The 19,325-nt window shown below is 38.3% G+C and overlaps 1 protein-coding gene across 2 annotated transcripts in view; it reads left to right on the top strand.

The window, feature by feature from the left end:
* The window catches only part of Smarcad1 (SNF2 related chromatin remodeling ATPase with DExD box 1), a 73,311-nt gene that overhangs the window by 27,880 nt on the left and 26,106 nt on the right, over positions 1-19,325 (top strand). For both annotated transcript variants that reach the window (XM_075983932.1, XM_075983933.1), the window contains exons 6-9: positions 4,625-4,725; positions 8,827-8,928; positions 10,267-10,348; positions 11,805-12,193. In XM_075983932.1, coding sequence (XP_075840047.1) covers positions 4,625-4,725; positions 8,827-8,928; positions 10,267-10,348; positions 11,805-12,193 — 674 coding nt within the window. The remainder of the gene's footprint in view (positions 1-4,624; positions 4,726-8,826; positions 8,929-10,266; positions 10,349-11,804; positions 12,194-19,325) is intronic.

Genomic DNA, 19,325 nt, shown 5'->3' with positions numbered 1-19,325 from the left:
GGCCTTTTTCCTTTGCAGCTCTTAATATTCTTTCTTTATTCTGTATATTTTGTGTTTTGATTATTATATGGCGAGGTGATGTTTTTTTTTGATCCAGCCTATTTGGTATTCTGTATGCCTCTTGAACCTTCATAGGTACATCCTTCTTCAGGTTGGGAAAGTTTTCTTCTATAATTTTGTTAAGTATATTTTCTGGACCGTTGAGCTGCACTTCTTCTCCTTCTTCTACTCCAATTATTCTTAGGTTTGGTCTTTTTATTGTGTCTCATATTTCCTGAATGTTTTGTGATGAGAGTTTGTTGGACTTGCTGTTTTCTTTGATCAGTGCGTTTATTTTCTCTATGTTATCCTCAGACTCTGAGATTCTTTCTTCTATCTCTTGTATTCTGCTGGTTATGCTTGTTTCTGTAGTCTCTATTCGTTTACCTAGATTTTCCATGTCCAGCCGGCCCTCTGTTTGTGTTTTCTTCTTTGCCTCCATTTCATTTCTCAAATCATGAACTGTTTCCATTATCTGCTTGGTTGTTTTTCCTTGCTTTCCTAGGGTATCATTCACTGATTTACTCAATTCCTCGAACTTTCTGTTATACTTCTCCTCCATTTCTATAAGGGCGTTTTTATATGCTGTTTAAGGGTGTCAATCCCTGTCATGAAGTCAGCTTTTTCTCCTTCTTCTTGATTAAGGTGTTCATGACCTCCTGTTGTGAGGTCGCTGGCTTTTCAGATTGTTGGGTGAATTCTTGCATTGGCGTCTCCCCATCTCTTCTTCCCAATATTCTCCTATGGATCTTCTTTTACAGGATCAGGTCTTCTTGCCAACTGATGTACCTTCCCAGAGATGTCACTCCCCCGTGATGTTTCTCCTGGAGTCCAGTTCGGATCTCCTTGCTACTTGGTTAGCTAGCAAACAAAGGGCCTACCCTGCTTGCTGCAGGCAGGTTATGGAGACAAAGGAGCTACCACCTTCCCCTTTGCACTCACCTTCGGGTTCAGTCCCAGCGCCCAGGCAGGCTGAGCACGGAGGCGCTCTGCCCCAAGAAGGGAGGGATGGAGGGAGACAGGGGGTAGGGGGATCTGGATGTAAGCTGGATGGGATAGGAAGAGAGAGGAGGTACCTGGCAGTGTAGCCCTGTAGGTTGATCAGGAAGTGTAGGCGGGCTGTTCCCGGGTGCCGCAGCACTCACTCACCACAATGATGTCTCACTAGGTGCCCTGATCGCAACTCTGTGCTGCTTGGTTCGCTAGCAGACAAAGGGCCCACCCTGCTTGCTGCAGGCGGGCTCTGGGGACAAAGAAGCCCCCGAGCTCCCCTTTGCCCTAAGCTTTGGGTTAGGACCCAGCCCCCAAGTGGGCCGAGCAGGGAGGCGCTCTGCCACCAAGGAAGGGAGGGGGGAGAGAAACAGGGGGTAGGGGGATCTGGATGTAAGCTGGATGGGATAGGAATAGAGAGGAGGTACCTGGCAGTGTAGCCCTGTAGGTTGATCAGGAAGTGTAGGCGGGCTGTTCCCGGGTGCCGCAGCACTCACTCACCACAATGATGTCTCACTAGGTGCCCTGATCGAAACTCCTTGCTGCTTGGTTCGCTAGCAGACAAAGGGCCCACCCTGCTTGCTGCAGGCAGGCTCTGGGGACAAAGAAGCCCCTTTGTTTGTTTTTTGAGAGAGTGTTGCTCTGGCTGACCTGGAACTCACTTTTGTAGACCAGGCTGGCCTTGAACTCACCTTTGTCTCCTGAGTGCTGGGATTAAAGGTGTGCACCACCACTGCCTGACAAATAAAAACTAATTTTTTTTTTAATCTTAAAGTACATACCAAGAAAAAAACAACCAATGTAGTTTTTTCCTAGCCCACAGACCTGTCATCACAGATTCAATAGACTTCCTTCCTTCCTTCCTTCCTTCCTTCCTTCCTTCCTTCCTTCCTTCCTTCCTTCCTTCCTTCCTTCCTTTTTTCTTTTTTGACACAGGGTTTCTCTATCCTCTCACTGGAATAACTGGAGAGGATTCTAAGTATGATACCATTTCCTCCCCATTAAATACTTGTATGCCTGTTTGGACAAGGGCACAGTATTATGTGGGTGCCCTGTGCATAGAATATTGAGGATATTTTTGTAACCATATCTTAGGTGACCTGGAATAGTCCTGCCAACTCCTGGTCTTGGACTCCTTGGCAGTGAAGAGTGTAAATAATAGTGTGGAACTCCTTTTGTCTTAAGTAACATCTCAATTGATGTATTAATTTAACAGGTGGTGTTGTTATCTACTATTCAACTAATAGGTAGCACCTGCTATTTTAGGTACTAAGGATTTATGAAGAAACCAGATACCTACCCCTGCCTGGTGAAGTTTCTAATTACACTGAATCTTAACCATCTGGCTTGTTCCTTTTATCTTTGCCTGGTTTTTATTGTCACTTAATCATTAAGTGGCAAATTACAAATAAACAGGAAATTGGGACTTTCTTGTTCGTTAAATAACTTTTGTTTCTAAATCTTGGGCTGAACAAAGCAGTATATCAGACATTCTTACTTCTCATAGAATGCGCTTTGAGATGCTGTGTAGAATGACAGATTTGTGTAAGCTGAAGATAAGCTTCAATATACCACCTGTCATTAAGACAACATTATTTTGGATATTTTGGGATATTTTTCTAACAAAAGGCTTTTCAAATGCCTGTGAGTACTCTTAGATAGGTATACCAATCATGACTTTGAATACTTGGCTTTGGCACAAATTACAGTCTATAGATAGTCTCACCCTTGGCCAATAAACAGAGGTGGTTTTTAAACTTAAAAAGTTTTAGTTATTCATACTGAGTCGTTTGCCTGCATGTGTCTGTGTACCACTTGTGTACCTGGTGCTCATGTGCCAGAAGAGGGCACTGGGTCCCCTGGAACTGGAACTAAAAGTGCTTATGAGTCATTTGGGATGCTAGGAGTTGAAGCAAGGCCCTCTGGAAGAGGGGCATTGCGCCTAACCACTGAACAATCTATCTAGCCTCTACAACTGAGTTTAAAAGACTATGCATAATCTCTACTTTTTTTTTTATATAAAGTTTTTTAAGACAGGGTTTCTCTATCTTGGAAGCCTGTCCTGGAACTCCCCCTGTAGACCAGGTTGGCCTCAAATTCACAGAGATCTGCCTTTCTCTGTTTCCTGCGTGCTGGGATTAAAGTCGTGCACCCCGACCACCTGACTATATCTTTACTTTTTACTTTATGACATTTAAAAAAAAAAGATTTTGTTGATGTTTTCAGTGTTATCAGAGAGAAGACTCCAATTCTGTCTCTTTTTAGACAAAAATTAAGCATTTTATGTTACATAGCAGAAACTATATTGAAACTTTTTGTAGTGGGATTTAATTTGTATTTTAATAAACAAAACTTGCCTGCGGATGAGAAAAGTAAAACAGACACACTAGACAGCCTTACAGACCAGGCAGCAATAGTGCACACCTTTAATCACAGTGGTTCATGCCCTTAATCCCAGCCCTAGAGAGGAATATAAAATGGGAGGTAATAGCTCACAGACACAGTCTCATTCTGAAGTTTCCTAGAGGCAGGAATACCATTTTCGGACTGAGGTTGAGCTAAGACCCAGTGGCAGGCTCCTTTGCTTTTCTGGTCTTTAGGTTGAACCTCACTATCTGTGTGGGTTTTTATTAATCATGCTTCAGCTTTCTTTTAATGAGGAAAATATTTACTATCGATACTTACATCTACTGTATGTATGATGATGAGGTGGTTTTACTCTTTCCTTTTAAGAGTAGATGCTGAAAGTCAGTTGTATGTGCAGAAGGGGTATATTATGAAATGAAACAGAACACTTTGAGTATTAGTACTAGCATGATTGTTAGTTTATAGTAAACTAGGATTCATTTTTCTCTTGGAACCATCATATTGAGAAGTTTTAAACTTGAAACTCTAAAAGCTGTCAAGTATATACTCACCTTGAATGAGTTAAAAACATGGGCCTAGGAGGTCCTGGGAGATGGCTCAGCGGTTAAAAGGCTGCTCTTCCAGAGGTACTGAGTTCAATTCCCAACAACCATATGGTGGCTCACAACCATCTATAATGATATCTGGTGCTTTCTGGTGTAGGCAGACATACAGGCAGAACACTGTTTACATAAGAGAGAGAGAGAGAGACAGAGACAGATTATCCTCCCTCCAGTGCATCCTCATTCTTTCTGATTTGTGAAATAGAAATGTAACCCTTTTGTGGATTTGTTCTGAAAGTAAATGAAAAATAGTTTATACAAGGCCTTGCGTAAAGCCTACTGTGCAGTAGGTGCTTATTTACTGTTATCAGTGATGCTGTTCTGATAGCTTACGATTGATGAGTAACATTTTTTACTTCTCAGCGGTTTGTCATTTGTGAGAACCCGTAGTCTCAATATTATCTTGTTGTAGAATTACTTGGTGATGTAATATTTTATGAATGAAGTGTAACAGTGACTTCTCTTTGAAAAGTTGCAGTCTTTTTTTCTTTAATTTACTTATGTAGCTGTAGAAGAATCATAGCCCCTTTGTCAAGTAACAATATTGGTATAATTAATACTTTTGATTTAAATTGATTCTTGTTATTTTTTGTGAAAATTCTGAGTGTGTTTTTCTCTTTTAAAAGGTGGTGGACCCAGAAAAAGAAAATTATCTTCTTCTTCTGAGGCATATGAGGAGGATGAATTGAATGACGATCAGTCTCTAAAGAAACCACGAGTGGAGCGTGTAAGTGCATTTGAATTGCTGTATCAGAGTTAGAGTATGTTGAGTGTAGGACTAGTTTGATGGCTCAGAAGTTAAGAGCACTGACTGCTTTTCCAGAGGTCTTAGACTCAATTTTTAGCGTGTTGTTCACAATCTTCTATAACTCCAGTCTCAAGGATCCAATGCTGTCTTCTGGCCACTGTAGGTACTGCAGCTGCAGGCATATGGTGCATACATGCAGGTGAAAAACCCACCATTCACATCAAATAAAAATAAATAAAATCTTTGGGCGGTGCGTGGCTCATGCTTTTAATTACAGCACTTGGGAGGTAGAGGCAGATGGATCTCTGAGTTCAAGGCCAGCCTGGTCTACACAGCGAGTTCCAGGACAGGCTCCAAAGCTACAGAGAAACCCTGTCTCGAAAAACCAAAATAAATAAATAAACGTAGAATTTCAAAAGGAAGAAAAAAGACTGTGCTGAATGTGTAGATATTATACCAGAAAGTTCACCCAAGTAAATCAGTCTTCTGTTTTTGCAGCTCATAAGTGATTCTGCATCATAGTAGTTGTTTATGTTGTGCTGCTAGATGGTTCTAGTAATTAAGCCAGAGTTCTATAAACCATGTGTAAAGTTTTTTGTTTCTTTTATGTGGTTATAAACTACTTCCCATAGTGCTGTAAATACTGGTTGAAGAATTATGTGTTAAAGCCTGGGCCTGGACAACCCTAAGAAGCCAAACTCAGCCCTATCTTCAGTAGACCAACTGACTAAATAAAGACAGTAGAAACCTACAAACATGGCTTACAGAGCATTTGCATAATCATTAGACCCATCCAGTGGTAAACTCCTGCTGTAAGTAGCCCCACTAAAGCATGTTGCAGCTGGGTTGTAGAGTGTCCGTACAGTGCTTGCCTACCAGCACAAAACACTTGAGTTTGATCCCAGTACTACATAAAGATAGGTGTAGAGACTTAGGCCTGTAATGTCAGTATTCTAAAAGTAGAGGCAAGATGACCAGAAGTTCAAGGTCATCCTTAGCTACGTGATTGGTTCAGTACTAGCTTGGACTGTGTGAGACTCTGTCTAAAAATAAAAGGCATTTGAAGAGAAAAAGGTTTCAATAAAGTCAAGGCATAACAAATAGCATTGAGACCATAGCTCAGTGGTAGAATGTTTATCACCCTATCCATGGCCATGAGTTTAAGCCCCAGTACCACCAAAATGTGTGGCTAGAGCACACACTTACCAGCAGCAGAAAGCAGACATTGGTCTTGTAAGTCATGAAGTATGGAGCCACTCTATAGTTTAAAAAAATATATACTATATAGAAAGTGTCTCTAATCTCAGTACTTGGGAGGCTAAGACAAGTTTCAGTTAAAACCTCAAATTTGGAATAGCAACTGTAGTTGGAATTATCTGATTTCTTTATATTGCTCTGAATAAATTCTCCAAAACCCATCCAGTTTTGCCGTGAGCCAAGGAGGTGTATTACTTTGGGCTGGAATGATAATTTGTTTTCTGCAATTCCCTCAGGAAAGTGATTGTGATTACTGCTTGAGTGAGAACGGCAATTCTTGGCACTTTAATGTGGTATTTCCTACATAATGGTCCATACTTCATGATTGACAGCCTAATGTGTGCTTTCTGCCATTGGTAAGCATGTGTTCTAGCTATGTATTCTGGTGCTGGAACCATAGGATTAATCATAACTTCTAGACCCACTCAGACAGATTTGGGTTCAGCTTCATATGGCTCTGTGGACAAGTGCCACTGACCACTGGGGGTACTTTTCAGCTGACATTGACTACAGCTGATAAAAGAATGGGATCCTAAAGGTTAATAGCAAATGATAGGCACGTCTGCCACTGAATGCTGAGTCCTTCATTTGTGATGTCGTATGTTTCATTCCAAAAAACCATTTTCCAGAAACCTGTTTGTGGAGGTGCTTTCATTGCTATTGTTGGGTCTTAGAGATGTGATCCAAAGCCTTGTACATGTTAAGCTTATATTCACCCCAGCTCCATATTTTATTGAAGAGAAATTCACACAGCATAAAATTACCATTTTGGCATGGGCAGTTTAATACGTTTAGGACCAGTGTTGGGTATTGTGACCATGTATATATAGTTCCGAATGTTTCAGATTCCATTATGGCAGGCTATACACAAAAGGAGGGTCTCCTTGTTTCTTCATTTCCCCTGCCCATGGCAATCAGGAGTCTACCTTCTTTCTCTCTGGATTTGCATATTCTGGGGTTTCTTTTATAAATGTAATAATACAGCCATTATATCCTCTGTGAAGGTTTATCCAAGATGTAGCACATATTTTTTGTTTGTTTATCTTTTGAAAGTTATACTGTAGTTAGTCTAGGCTCACTTTGAATTCATGGTAGTCCTTGTCGCTCAGCCCTCTTAGTGTTGGAATTAAATATTCTATTTAGTGGCTCTCTCTCTCGCTCTCTCTCTCTCTTTCTCTCTCTCTCTCTCTCTCTCTCTCTCTTTCTCTCTCTCTCTTTCTCTCTCTCTCTCACACACACACACATGCACACATGCACACCATGGCTTGTTTTTCCATTCTTTGTTGATAGGCATTTGAAATATTTTTTAAGACAAAACTGAAATAAACGGAATTGTGGCTGCTAGAGCCTTTATTTCTATAGCTTTTGGGAGGTGGAGACAGAATAATCAGGAGTTAAAGGTCATCCTGGTGGTATAGCAAATCCAAGGCTAACCTGAGCTACAAAGACCCTGTCTCAAGAGTGGTTCAGTGCTTTATAGCACTTGATGCTATGAACTGCTGTAATCTTTTAGAGAACCCAAGTTTGGTTCCCAGCAGTCATGTTGGGTGGCTCTCAACTGTCTATAATTTCAATTCCTAAGGATCTGACACCTCTTCTGACTTCCACAAGCAATCACACACATACAGCAGACACACCACACACAAATAAAAGTAATACAATTTGTTTGATTTTTGGTTTTCCAGGACAGGGTTTTTCTATGTAGCGTTGGCTGTCCAGGAACTAGCTCTGTAGACTAGGCTGGTCTTGAACTCAGATCTAACTGTATCTCCCTTCCAAGTGCTGGGATTAAAGGCATGTACCACCATGTCAGGCCTAATGCAGATCTTTTTTTAACAGATAAACCAGGATACTCTGAGAAAATGGCCAGATTGGTACAGCATGAGAAACTGAATTTTGATTTCTAGCATCCACATAAAAACTGTGCAGTGGTGAGCCTGTATAAACCCAGTAGCAAAGATTGAAACAGGCTAATCTTTGGAGCTTGGTGTCCAGCCAGTTCACTAAGAGCACCTTTGTGAACAAAGGTATAGGGTGCCTGAGGAGAACACTGCTGTCAACCTGTGGCCTCCACGTGCACATGACCGTCGGCATCCACATGTACCTACATGAACACATACCCTCTGGTATGACGGAGGTCTAGGAATGTGTTGTGGGAAAACACCTGCTTATTTGCCCTGTCACTTGTTTATGTCTCACTGTAGTCTTCAGAGTGCTTGTCTTAGAGACTTTGGTGTCCTCATGGAATGCGAGGTTTCAGTTCCTTAACGTCCCATCAACTTTGTTTCGTTTCTCAGATGGTATGACTATGTTCAGGGTCAGTAATGCTAAGTGAAGCTGTTGGTATGAGTTTAATTTCTGAGGATTTTGAAATATTTTCTCCAAATACTATTGTTCCTCTGTTCAAAATCTTATTCTTCTGATGCTTCATAGTGGAGACTTGTAGTCTGCGACTCTCACTGTACTCCAGCCCACTGCATCACATTTGGTATGAAATGCTTGCAGCTTTCTTCTTTCTATCCATATAGATATGCTTATAGTTTGCTTTTACGTTGTTGGTTACTCAACTCTGGCCTTGTGCAGCTCAGGTATGAACAGCCCCATACATAGGCTATATGCCCCAAATAGGACTTGATTTGCACCTGTCTTTATAGAGTGTCAACTTGTCCCTCTGTGCCAGGGAGTAACAATCACAGCTAGTTATTTCTTTTTCGGCTATTAAAAGAGAACTGTAGCAGCTCAATTGCTAGATAATACAGATAAAAGAGAGTGGGGAAGACTTGATCTTGTCTGTTTTCCTCTCTCCCCCCCTTCACCCCTCAGGGAGAAGAATCAAATGAGTCTGCAGAAGCCAGCAGCAGCTGGGAGAAGCAGGAAAGTATTGTATTGAAATTGCAAAAGGAATTTCCAAATTTTGATAAACAGGTAAGAAGGGTAGAAGTGTTCAAAAATGTAGTGTGTGCTACGTTTGTCTTACAAAGTAGTGTTTGAGTTAAACCATGTGCAAACTCTGTATTATATAAATATTTTAAATTGTCTGCTGATTAGTTAATTTTCTGTGTTTACTAATTGTGGTGTCAGCATTATAAATAAAACCATAATAAACATAACTGTAGTAAAATTGTGAATCCTTAAGTGCAAAAGGCTGTCTTGTCTCCATCATGTTCGTTCTTCAACTCTTTCATGAAAGTTTTAAATTGCAGTGCTGATTTCAGTGTCTTCATACTCTGTAGAGGTCATTCTTCTCCCTTGTTGACCAATATGAAAATGGTCAGTGTCACTAATGTCTCATGTCAAGCATGTCACTGTTTTAAAGATACCTCTGCACTATCTCATTACTGCATATTGAAGAACATACTTGGTTTAACATTTGGAAAATGTTTACATTGTATGTATTCCATTTTGTGCTGAGTCAATCCATCTCAACTGAATGCACAGTCTTGTTACTCTTTTTCTTTACATGTATTACATCTGCATGTTTTCTAGCTGGGGATATAGTATAGGTGGTCGAATACACTCGCCATATTTACACAGAGACTAGGCTTCATTCCTAGAAACATGTATACTGCATGCCTGTTATCCAAGCACCAAAGAGGTGGGGCAGGAGGATCTGAAGTTCAAGGACATCTATGGCTGCATAGCCGACTGGACTACATGAGACCTTTTCTTACATTAAAAAAAAAATGAATTACATGTTTTACACCAGTGTGGTAGTGAATTAATTTATAATTTTAGTAGGCAGGAGGATCAGTTGTTCAAGGCCATCTCTGGCTACATAATTCCTGTCTCAAACAACAGAAAACCTAGCAACAATAAAGGTTGAACCTCGTAGTTAATGAATGTTTAGCTGTACAATGAAATACCTCTTTTGGTTACTTTAGTAGATTTTGATTTTTAGTGTTTAAAATACTTTAAAGAGAGCTAGAAAGTAAAAAAAAAAAAGTCACATGCCGATCCCTTTTGAAGACTGTATTTGTGAAGTTAAATTAGACAGAAAGGATTTATAGAGTAGCACTAAAACAATGACAGTACGAGGCGAGGTGGTATACACCTTTAGTCCTGGGACTTAGGAGGCAAAAGCTGATGGATCTCCATGAGATCAAAGACAGCCAATGCAACATAGTGAGACCTTGTCACAAAAGACAGTGGTAGTGATATGAATTCTTTACTTTTTTGGTGATTGCATTTTAAAAGAGCACAAATATTTTTCCATATTGCTAATTTCACATTTTTAATGGAAAAAAATCAATAACTTAATTTCAGGAACTAAGAGAAGTGCTCAAGGAACATGAGTGGATGTACACAGAAGCCTTGGAGTCTCTCAAAGTGTTTGCAGAAGATCAAGGTAATCAGTAATGGGCAGTGTGCATACCTCCCTGAGCCCTATGTCTTCGGTAGAGGAGCAGAGGTGCTGACTTGCACGTGATGCTGGGAGTAATGATGTGAAATGTTCTACATAACAAATTCTCATATATTTTGACCTGTTCTTCACCATAATAAAAGTCAAAATAGTACATGACTTTTTTACACAATCTTTCTTGATTGTTAGGCAACCTTTAAGTTGTGTTATTTACATTTTGACATGTGTCAGGATGAATCTTGCAATTTATTAGCTTATTTATTAGCCTGTATTTGCATGAAGTTGGAAAGCATTGGCCTTAAGAACTCAAGACTATTATCACCCTGGAGGAGCAGATTCTCAATCCATATGGAGCTCTGAACTGCAGAAGGTGATGGAGGAGAGAGTTGCTCACACAAAGTTAGGTTGTAATGTTTCCACCCAAGAATCAAATAGACTCAGCATTACATAATTGTAAAGATGACTTCCAAAGTCTTTGATTTTCATTTTATTTAATTCATTTAATTAAGTTTTTATATGGACAAAAGCATGAACATATAATAACATAACTCTGGAAACTCTTTGAATAAATAGAAAATAAAAATTTTAAGTAGAATATGCTCCCTTCTTATTATCTGTGGTTTTTTTTTTTTAAGGACCTATACTGATACTAGCAATCAACTGGCACTCAGGCACTCAATCAGTTCCCTTAATGTGAAGTGGCAAGATATTTGCATATGACCTACACATTTTTCCATATGCTTCCAATCATTTTAAGATTACTTACAATACTGTGCAAATTGCTTTTATCTTAAGTAGGGAATAATTACACATATTCAATGTAGGTCCAATTCTTTTTCTAATATATTTTTATATGGCTTGTTGGATCCATAAATTTGGAACTCACAGATTCAGAAGGTCAGGGCAGATTTACAGAATAATTAGTGCCTATTTTCTTATGAAAATCATGTAAGAGAAACTATACCTTTATTCACAGGAAGCTTAGAATTCATTGAGATACAGAGTAGTGGCACATTGAAGTGATGTATTTAGATAATGCATAAATGATGGTAAACTAATGAGGCATAGTGACAGTGCTCTACTGCTTCCATCAGGGTGCGACGAGGCCTGGGCTCCTGTATGCTTTGGGGGCAGTTTGGGCACATGCAGCTCTCATCTGTATCCTAGCACCTTGGATAGAAAGCAGATGGATGTCTAAAAGGAAGTTATCACCTACTTTTGAAACAAGTCTTTCTATCTTATTGTTATCTTCACATTCTGTTTTATTGCTCCTAATATATGTTAAGATTTGACAGTAGGTTGTGGTTGAATTCTTCAGTGTTCACAAGGAAAATGTAATGTTTATATGCCACACTTCCCTTATTTGAAGTCTTATGTTTTATATTTTTTAATTTATATATTTCTAAGTTAGTTACGACGTTTGTATTTTTTTTGTACACAGATGCACAGTGTGCTTCACAGAGTGAGGTTACAAATGGAAAAGAAGTTGCAAAGAATCAAAATTATTCTAAAAACACAACTAAAACTAAAATGAAACAGAAAATTTCTATGAAACCACAAAATGGTTTTAACAAGAAACGTAAGAAAAATGTATTTAATCCTAAGAAAGCTGTAGAAGATTCCGAGTACGATTCAGGTTCTGATGCTGGCAGTTCCCTGGACGAGGACTATAGCAGTGGTGAAGAAGTGATGGAGGATGGCTATAAAGGCAAAATTCTCCACTTCCTTCAAGATGCTTCAATTGCTGAACTGACTCTAATTCCTCAGTGTTCTCAGAAAAAGGCTCAGAAAATAATAGAACTCCGGCCCTTTAATAGTTGGGAAGCTCTGGTAAGGCGTGTGTGTGTGTGTATGTGTGTGTGTGTGTGTTTGAGTGTGTGTGTTTGATTTACAGTACCGTTTATAGTCAGATTGTCTTCAGCCCAGGGAAGCATAGATGGGTGGCCTTATCCTGTGTAGAGTCAAACATTACTTTCATTGTAAGCCAATAGTATTTCAAATAGTGTCTGTCATATGACCTAATTTTGAATGAATTAAGGGGTGATTTTCCTGAAAAACCCAAGCTGATTGGCTGGGTGTGCTGTCACTCATCCTTTTGCATAGAAACTTGGTTCATTTCACTGCAGAAGAAGAAATTAGAGCTTACTTTCAGGAAGGAGTTGTTTGCTAGCCAGTTCTGATCTGTTACTGCTGAGACACCATACAGAACGGAGGAATGTGGCAGACATTTGACTACAAGACTGGAAGAGCAGTAGCAGCGGCCAGAGGCATTCCATGGCCCACATACCGGCCTAAGTGCTTTATGCTTCCCCACAAAGAAGCCGTTGTTTATTTTCTTTTTCTTCTAAATGTGACAGCTCAGTTTCTAACATGTTTCTCCTGGTTAAAGAACGTGGCCATTTGATGGAGTATAGCAGGCTGCAGCATTTTTAATTGGAAAAGTAGCAAAGTTGTGGAAGCATAGAATTCAAGTGTAGGAGAAAGAAGGGATGAGCTCTGGTGAGTACACTTTGCACGATCATGTTGTGGTGTTTGACTTCCTGTGAACGAGTGTTATCCAAAATACCTGTTTTTTGCGTTTTATGAATCAGTTCTCAAATCTTATTACTATTGATACTCTTCTGTTTTAGATTTTACTTCAACTTTTGTGAAAACGTGAGGCTTTATTCATGAGTTATGTGTAGGCCCTCCAAGCAAAGCAATATGGACGGTTGTTTATGGCTGTGAGAGATGAGGCGGCTCTTGCTGCTTTGTGGAGGTTTCAGAGTTTTTAATCCTTGTGCTGTGGAGTGGAGATGCATGTGTTTGTGACTAATTTTGTACCTATAACAAATCTAAATAAACTTGAGTGACTTCGGTAAATGTCTTGAAGTATTGATTAGGGAGGCTTCTGCACAACAGTTTTTAAAAGCTTTTTTGTAAACTAAGGTATTTCAGCATATAGAAAAATTAGTCCATTGCAACTTTAAGCGCGCGCGCGCGCACGCGCACACACACACACACACACACACAAAACCAGACAAAATCTTTCGTTTTGCCCCAAGCGTATGCTTTTCCAGAGAACATCTGTCAAAGCAGATCCCTTTCAAAACTTGTTTGACTTTGCCTGAGTGATTATTTGTTGAGGTATTTGCTGAAGGGCTTTCTCATTCTTTTCTCCCTTTTTATTTTTCTTTTAATCTTTAATGGTCTCTTGTGTTGTTATGGGGTTAGATTGCTCAGGCTTGTTAGGATTCTAATTTATTTAATAAGGGACGTAGTTATCTGTACCAGAATGTGTAGTCACTGTAAGCACTTGCCCAGATAGCTTATAATAAAAGCAGATTATACAGTTTTACCAAGGTATATGTGCCAGATGTTTAAAAAAATATTCAGGAACTTAACTTGGAGAAGACATATCTTCTTAATTAATTGGCAGAGTTTCTATCAGTCTTGACATGAATTTGGAGATTATGCTTACTTAAGTCTCTTGACTTTTTTCCTTTCAAGAAGTGGAACATAAGGACTATAGTGTTTGTCCTAGCCAACCCATCTTAATGCTGAACGTTTTATAAGATAGTGTAAAGGTACCTGAACAGTAGACAGTTTATTTCATTTCACTGAGTACAGTGTTTTGCTATCCTGAACAAAGTGTATAAATAAGCTTTTGCAAATCAATAATTAGACAAGTAAATCTGTAAGCCTAAAATTTATTTTTCTTCAAGCTTTTAGCTTCTACTTTCCAGGACCAGCATTTTGAATGTGACTATAAAGTAATTTGTTACACTAGTGAAATTATCAGTGGAAAAATTAATATTATACACATTCCTATAAAAACTATCTAATTTACTCTATAAAAACCATCTAATTAGTGTGATATATCCAGCGTTGTTAATAACAAAGATATTTATCCTCCCAAACTTTTATTTTGATACCTGCTGCACTAAGAAATTACTATGGCAGTTGAAGTTTTAATTGTGTTACACAAAGCTTATTGAACTTATAAGATATTACAGATTCAGGACAGTCTTTTTAAATCCTTTAATCCCTAAAATGATTATTGAAGTTTTGTCTTAAAGTTTATAAGACTGTTTACCAATGTTTGAATAAACTGTACATTTATAAATATTTTATAGAAAATATAGCTTTTGTACTTGGAAACTTTAAACCAAACTTTGAAAAGTTCTAGAGGATGGGTTTTCTTTAAAGCATTAGATATATAATGTACTATAAATCTGATTCACATACTATATAACATATTTGCTTAATATTAGCCTTTTAATAGTGTATCATAATAATTCCAAGTCCTGCAGTTTTCTGTGTTGCTCTAATTTTCTTTCCAGAGGATTTCTTTCCCTTCTTAAGTTAAAATGTTTTCAGTTCTCATCACCTTCATTTTATTTGAGGGGAAAAAAGGTTACTTAAAAGATGTAAGTTGAGAGTAGTATTTCTATTTGTAGCTTTATTCATTCCTTTCTTTTTCCTTGTATTGTGATTTAAATAATGTTAGATTTCTTTTATGGTTTTTCTCTTTTACCCAAAGTCTTTTTTTTTTTTGGTTTTAGAATAGCAATACTTTACATGCTAATATAAGGAAACAGGCATTAAGTGTAGCAGTCTTTGAAATGTAGTGAGCCAAAAATGACATTTGTTTAAGTCAGTATTGTTAAAGTGGTAAAAATGGAGTTTTTATTGGCAAAGTTCACTTTTGATGCCATCAGATCACCAATTACTTGTTGAACTTTGGTCTTTCTAGCCTAGTATAAAATAGATTAAGGGTACTATTATGTCTGTATTGTAATTTTAATTGCACTATTATCTGCAAATTAGAACATGCATTTATGGGGCTGGAGATATAACTCAATTGCCATAAGACCTGTGCAGCACAGGTTCAATCCATGGCACAAAATAAATCAGGCATGGTCGCATATATCTATAATCATAGCACTTGGTATCTAGAAACAGGGTAATCAGAAGTTCAAGATTCTTCTTGGCCATGGAACAAATTTTAGGCCATATTAGGCTATAGGAGACCCTGTCTGAAATAGAATAAACTTTGTTCAAAAAGCATGTGTATTTATATGACTTAATATAGTATTTATGAATAGCTTACTTCATGAATGTTTACCTACCATCTTCAGATCTGTATCTTTTTTATGAATGCTGTGTTCCGTGTAGATGTGATTTAACATTGCCTGAGCAGGTTCAGCTCCTGTCCAAGGCTTTGTTCTGCCACTGTTGCTTTGTCTCAGTGAGTCACAGACTGGTGCCTGGCTTTCCCTTGTTTGACTCTATGAAATGCCCATCTGCCTGCCACTTAAAACACTGAAATAGTTATTTCTTCTTTGTGATAGAGTGACTTCATTGATTTTATGATTGCTCTACTGGGCTTTGTTTTAATTTGTATAAGTTAGATAAACTTCTACTTAAATTACAAAAATTACTGCCAGATATATGGAATAATGAATAATAAATAATACTGCTCAAGCTGCTTTTTCAGTAGGAATTAAGTCATTTTAGCAATTTGCTTTTAAACAGTTTTTCTCTTATAAAAATTCAAAAGTATTTGTTTTGCAAGAGTGACACGCTGTGGCAGGAGAGAGGTACTTCAGCTCCACTAGGCAGGTCTTCCATTCTCTTCTGTTCTCAGTACCAGACCTCAAGCTCAGGGCCTCATGCTTGCTCATGCAGGTCCCTGCTCAGTCCGACTGTGCCTTTCAGAGAAGAAAGTTCTTGGGATGCTGCTTGAATTTTAATGAAAGGTGCTAATCAGTGGCATGTGGAGAATCTTTTTACATGGAACTGTCCATTAAGTAGGAATTGTGGGTTTTCTTTATTGCCCCTAAATAAATACTGATTTTGAAGATGATTTTATTGTGTAAAGTTGAAGCACTATAGGAATGAAAAATGTACTTTTAAAAAATAATTCTATCAAAGGTACCCAGTACTTGAAAGTTTTAGCGTCAAACATTTTATTGATACATTTCATGCCATATAAACAAGATTCTATTTTCTTGGCTTATCTGTGACCTAGGTTTACTAAAAATTCTATTTATAGGGTGACTTGTACTGCTTAAATTCGGATTTAAAATCTCCAGTAGTTGTTTTAACTGTTGGCTTCTGTTCTTTTGTTCAACTTTTCTGCATTATAAGTACCATGTTCTTTTGTTTTTTATATTTCCATACTCGGGACTAGAATTGAGAATTTCACACTAAGAATTTCAGCAGTCACCCTTCTAGTACATAGAATTATTTAATTCTTTTATGTGTATGGATGTTTTGCCTGCATGTATGTTTGTGCACCTTAAGGTGTACTTGGTGCCCATGGAAGCCAGAAGAGAAAGTGTTGGATTCCCTGGAGGTGGAGTTCCAATTGTGACTGTTAACTGTCCCCTGCAGGTTCTGGGAATTAAACCTAGGTCCTTTGGAAGAATAGTGAGGGAATGCTTGTAACTGCTGAGCCATCTCATGAGTCCCTCTTATTTTAATTTTTATTGTTTTAGACAAGGCTGTATGACCTCACTTGACATCAAGTTTTTGATCTTTTTGCTTTGGCCTCCTGATTGCAGGGATTGAAAATATGTATAGGGTCATATGTAGCCAGTGCTGACCTTGGCGTATAGTCATAGTTGAAACTGGCTTCAAAGTCTTGATCTTTCTGTTTCCATCTCCCAAGGGCAGGATTTACAAGCATGTGCCACAAGACCTCGTATTAAGTAATTTTTGGAAATACAAGAAACTTAGCAGGCTTAAAGCTTCTTGTGGTCCAGTTTTCACAGTGTTTTAAAATAAGAAATAAGAAATCTTAATCTTTTTGATTTAAAACGTTTCAATTGCTTTACAGTGTTCATCAGAATTGTCCTTTGTCCTATTCTACTCTCTTGTTGGAAACCATCTATGCTCTTCTAGGCTCTAACATGTTGATCTTGTAGTTAAAACAGTTCTTTTTTTACATCTGGGCTTACTGCACTGAAAGGGCTTTCTAGATTTTAGTAGCCTGCTTGTGATACAGGCCTGCAAAATTCATCCTTTCTTCTTAGCACTTAGATTGTCTTTCCTAATAGCAGTAAACCCTGTGAGGAAGGAACTGTTTCTTTATAGCAGATACTTTTAGAGTTAGAGTCATGTTTGCTAAAGAACAAAACAAACAAAACCTGCTAAAATTTATGTAGTGGTAGTTGACTACAAAAAGGAATATCAAATCACATTAATGAAGAATATTACTTCTTTGAGCTTAAAAAATTTTTTACCTTTTTTTCTATGTGCATGCATTTATGTCTTTTTGTATGTACATGTGTATGGATGCCTGCAGAGGTGAGAAGATGATGTTGGGTACTCTGGAGCTGGAGTTATAGGTGGGTTGAGTTAACCTGATGTGGGTGCTGAAAACCAAACAAAGCAGCAGTACTCTTAACTCTCAGCCATCTCTCCAGCCCTGGCTCCAGGTCTTAAAGTTATTTGAGCGAAGATTGTTTCCATTGAAAAAAAGCACAGACTTTGGACTTTTATGCAGCTTTATGATATTATAAATTTTATGGATCCGGAATTGTTGGATTTAATAAGTTGTTGAGTAGAACGCACTATGTATTTTCTTGCACACAGTGTCTGTTCTATCTTGACCTCTTTCATATGCAAACTTCCAACAACCTGCACAGTAGACATGATGAGGTTTTTTTGCTCCATTTTTTCATGATTTACTCTTATTATTGTTATTATGATGTCTTTTTACATCCTGGCTGCAGTTTCCCCTCCCTCCTGTCCTCCCAGCCCTTCTCTCTTTGTTTTCAGAAAAGGCCAGGCCCCCATGGATAGAACTAAATTTGGCATATCAAGTTGCAGTTAGACCAGGCACCTCTCCTTGTATTAAGGCTGGACAAGGCAACCCAGTATAAGAAATAGGTTCCCAAAAGGCTGCCAAAGCATTATGGGCAGCCTCTGCTCCCAGTGTAAGGAGCCCACAAGAAGACCAAGCCACACGACTATAACATGTAGGTAGGCCTAGGTCAGTCCCATGCAAATTTTTTTCTCTCTAACTTTTTATTCTTTTGAAAAATTGGTGTTTTAATGAAAAATTCCAGTAGAAACTCTTTACCTAATGATTGTGGACAATTTCCCCCTGAATGAACCAAGAGGGCAAGGGCTCACTGAGAGTATTTGCTTAACTATTGTTCCTGTAGAAATGTAATGTGCAAACATCAGTATTTTGAATTATGGGACAGACATCTGAATGTTCAAGAACATTTGTGGCTCTTGTAAAAGATCTAGTTTTGATTCCCAGCATTAATATGGAATGTCACTGCTGTCTGTAACTCCAGTCCCAGGTTATATGATGCCATCTTCTGCTCTCTGTGGGCACTGTGCAAATGCAGGGCACATACATGAAGGACAAACACTCATAAACATAAAATAAAATCAAATATTTTAAAAATAAAGGACAAATGTATCAGTGTTTCACAGTTCCGTTTTGTGACATACTGGGCATGGTGGCACATGCCTTTAATCCCTCCACTGGGCAGCCAGTGATAGGCTGATATTTGTTTAAGGATACAAGGTCTATATATAGTGAGTTCTAGGCCATCCAGTTATAGGTTGTGAGACTTGTCAACAACAAAATTCCAGTAGAATAGATTAGAGAGTTTGTCTCCTACCAACTTACTCTAGTATAGAAATGAAAATGTATTTTGTTACAAATTGCATTTCTTGCAAAAATAGCATATTTCAGAAATGTTAAATTTCTATTTGTGTGGGTTTCTTATTGAATTTAGAAATTCTGTAACCACAAAGATGACTTACGGTAACTTTGAAGTATATAGTAAATATTGCATGGTGATATGAAACAAAATGATTTGTTTTTAATCTAGCAGATGGCTGTGTGTTAGCTTTCTCTCTTCAGTTCTGGGCTGTGAGCTTTTCTACTTTTCTTCTCAGCAGGCTGTCAAGTGGTTTCTGAGCTTTTTCATCCTTTGCACAAGATAATTCAGCT

Source organism: Microtus pennsylvanicus, chromosome 8 (genome assembly GCF_037038515.1).
Source record: "Microtus pennsylvanicus isolate mMicPen1 chromosome 8, mMicPen1.hap1, whole genome shotgun sequence".
Classification (NCBI taxonomy): Eukaryota; Metazoa; Chordata; class Mammalia; order Rodentia; family Cricetidae; genus Microtus; species Microtus pennsylvanicus.
The sequence above is the reverse complement of the archived record's forward strand: the minus strand, read 5'-3'. Positions and strand labels throughout refer to the sequence as shown.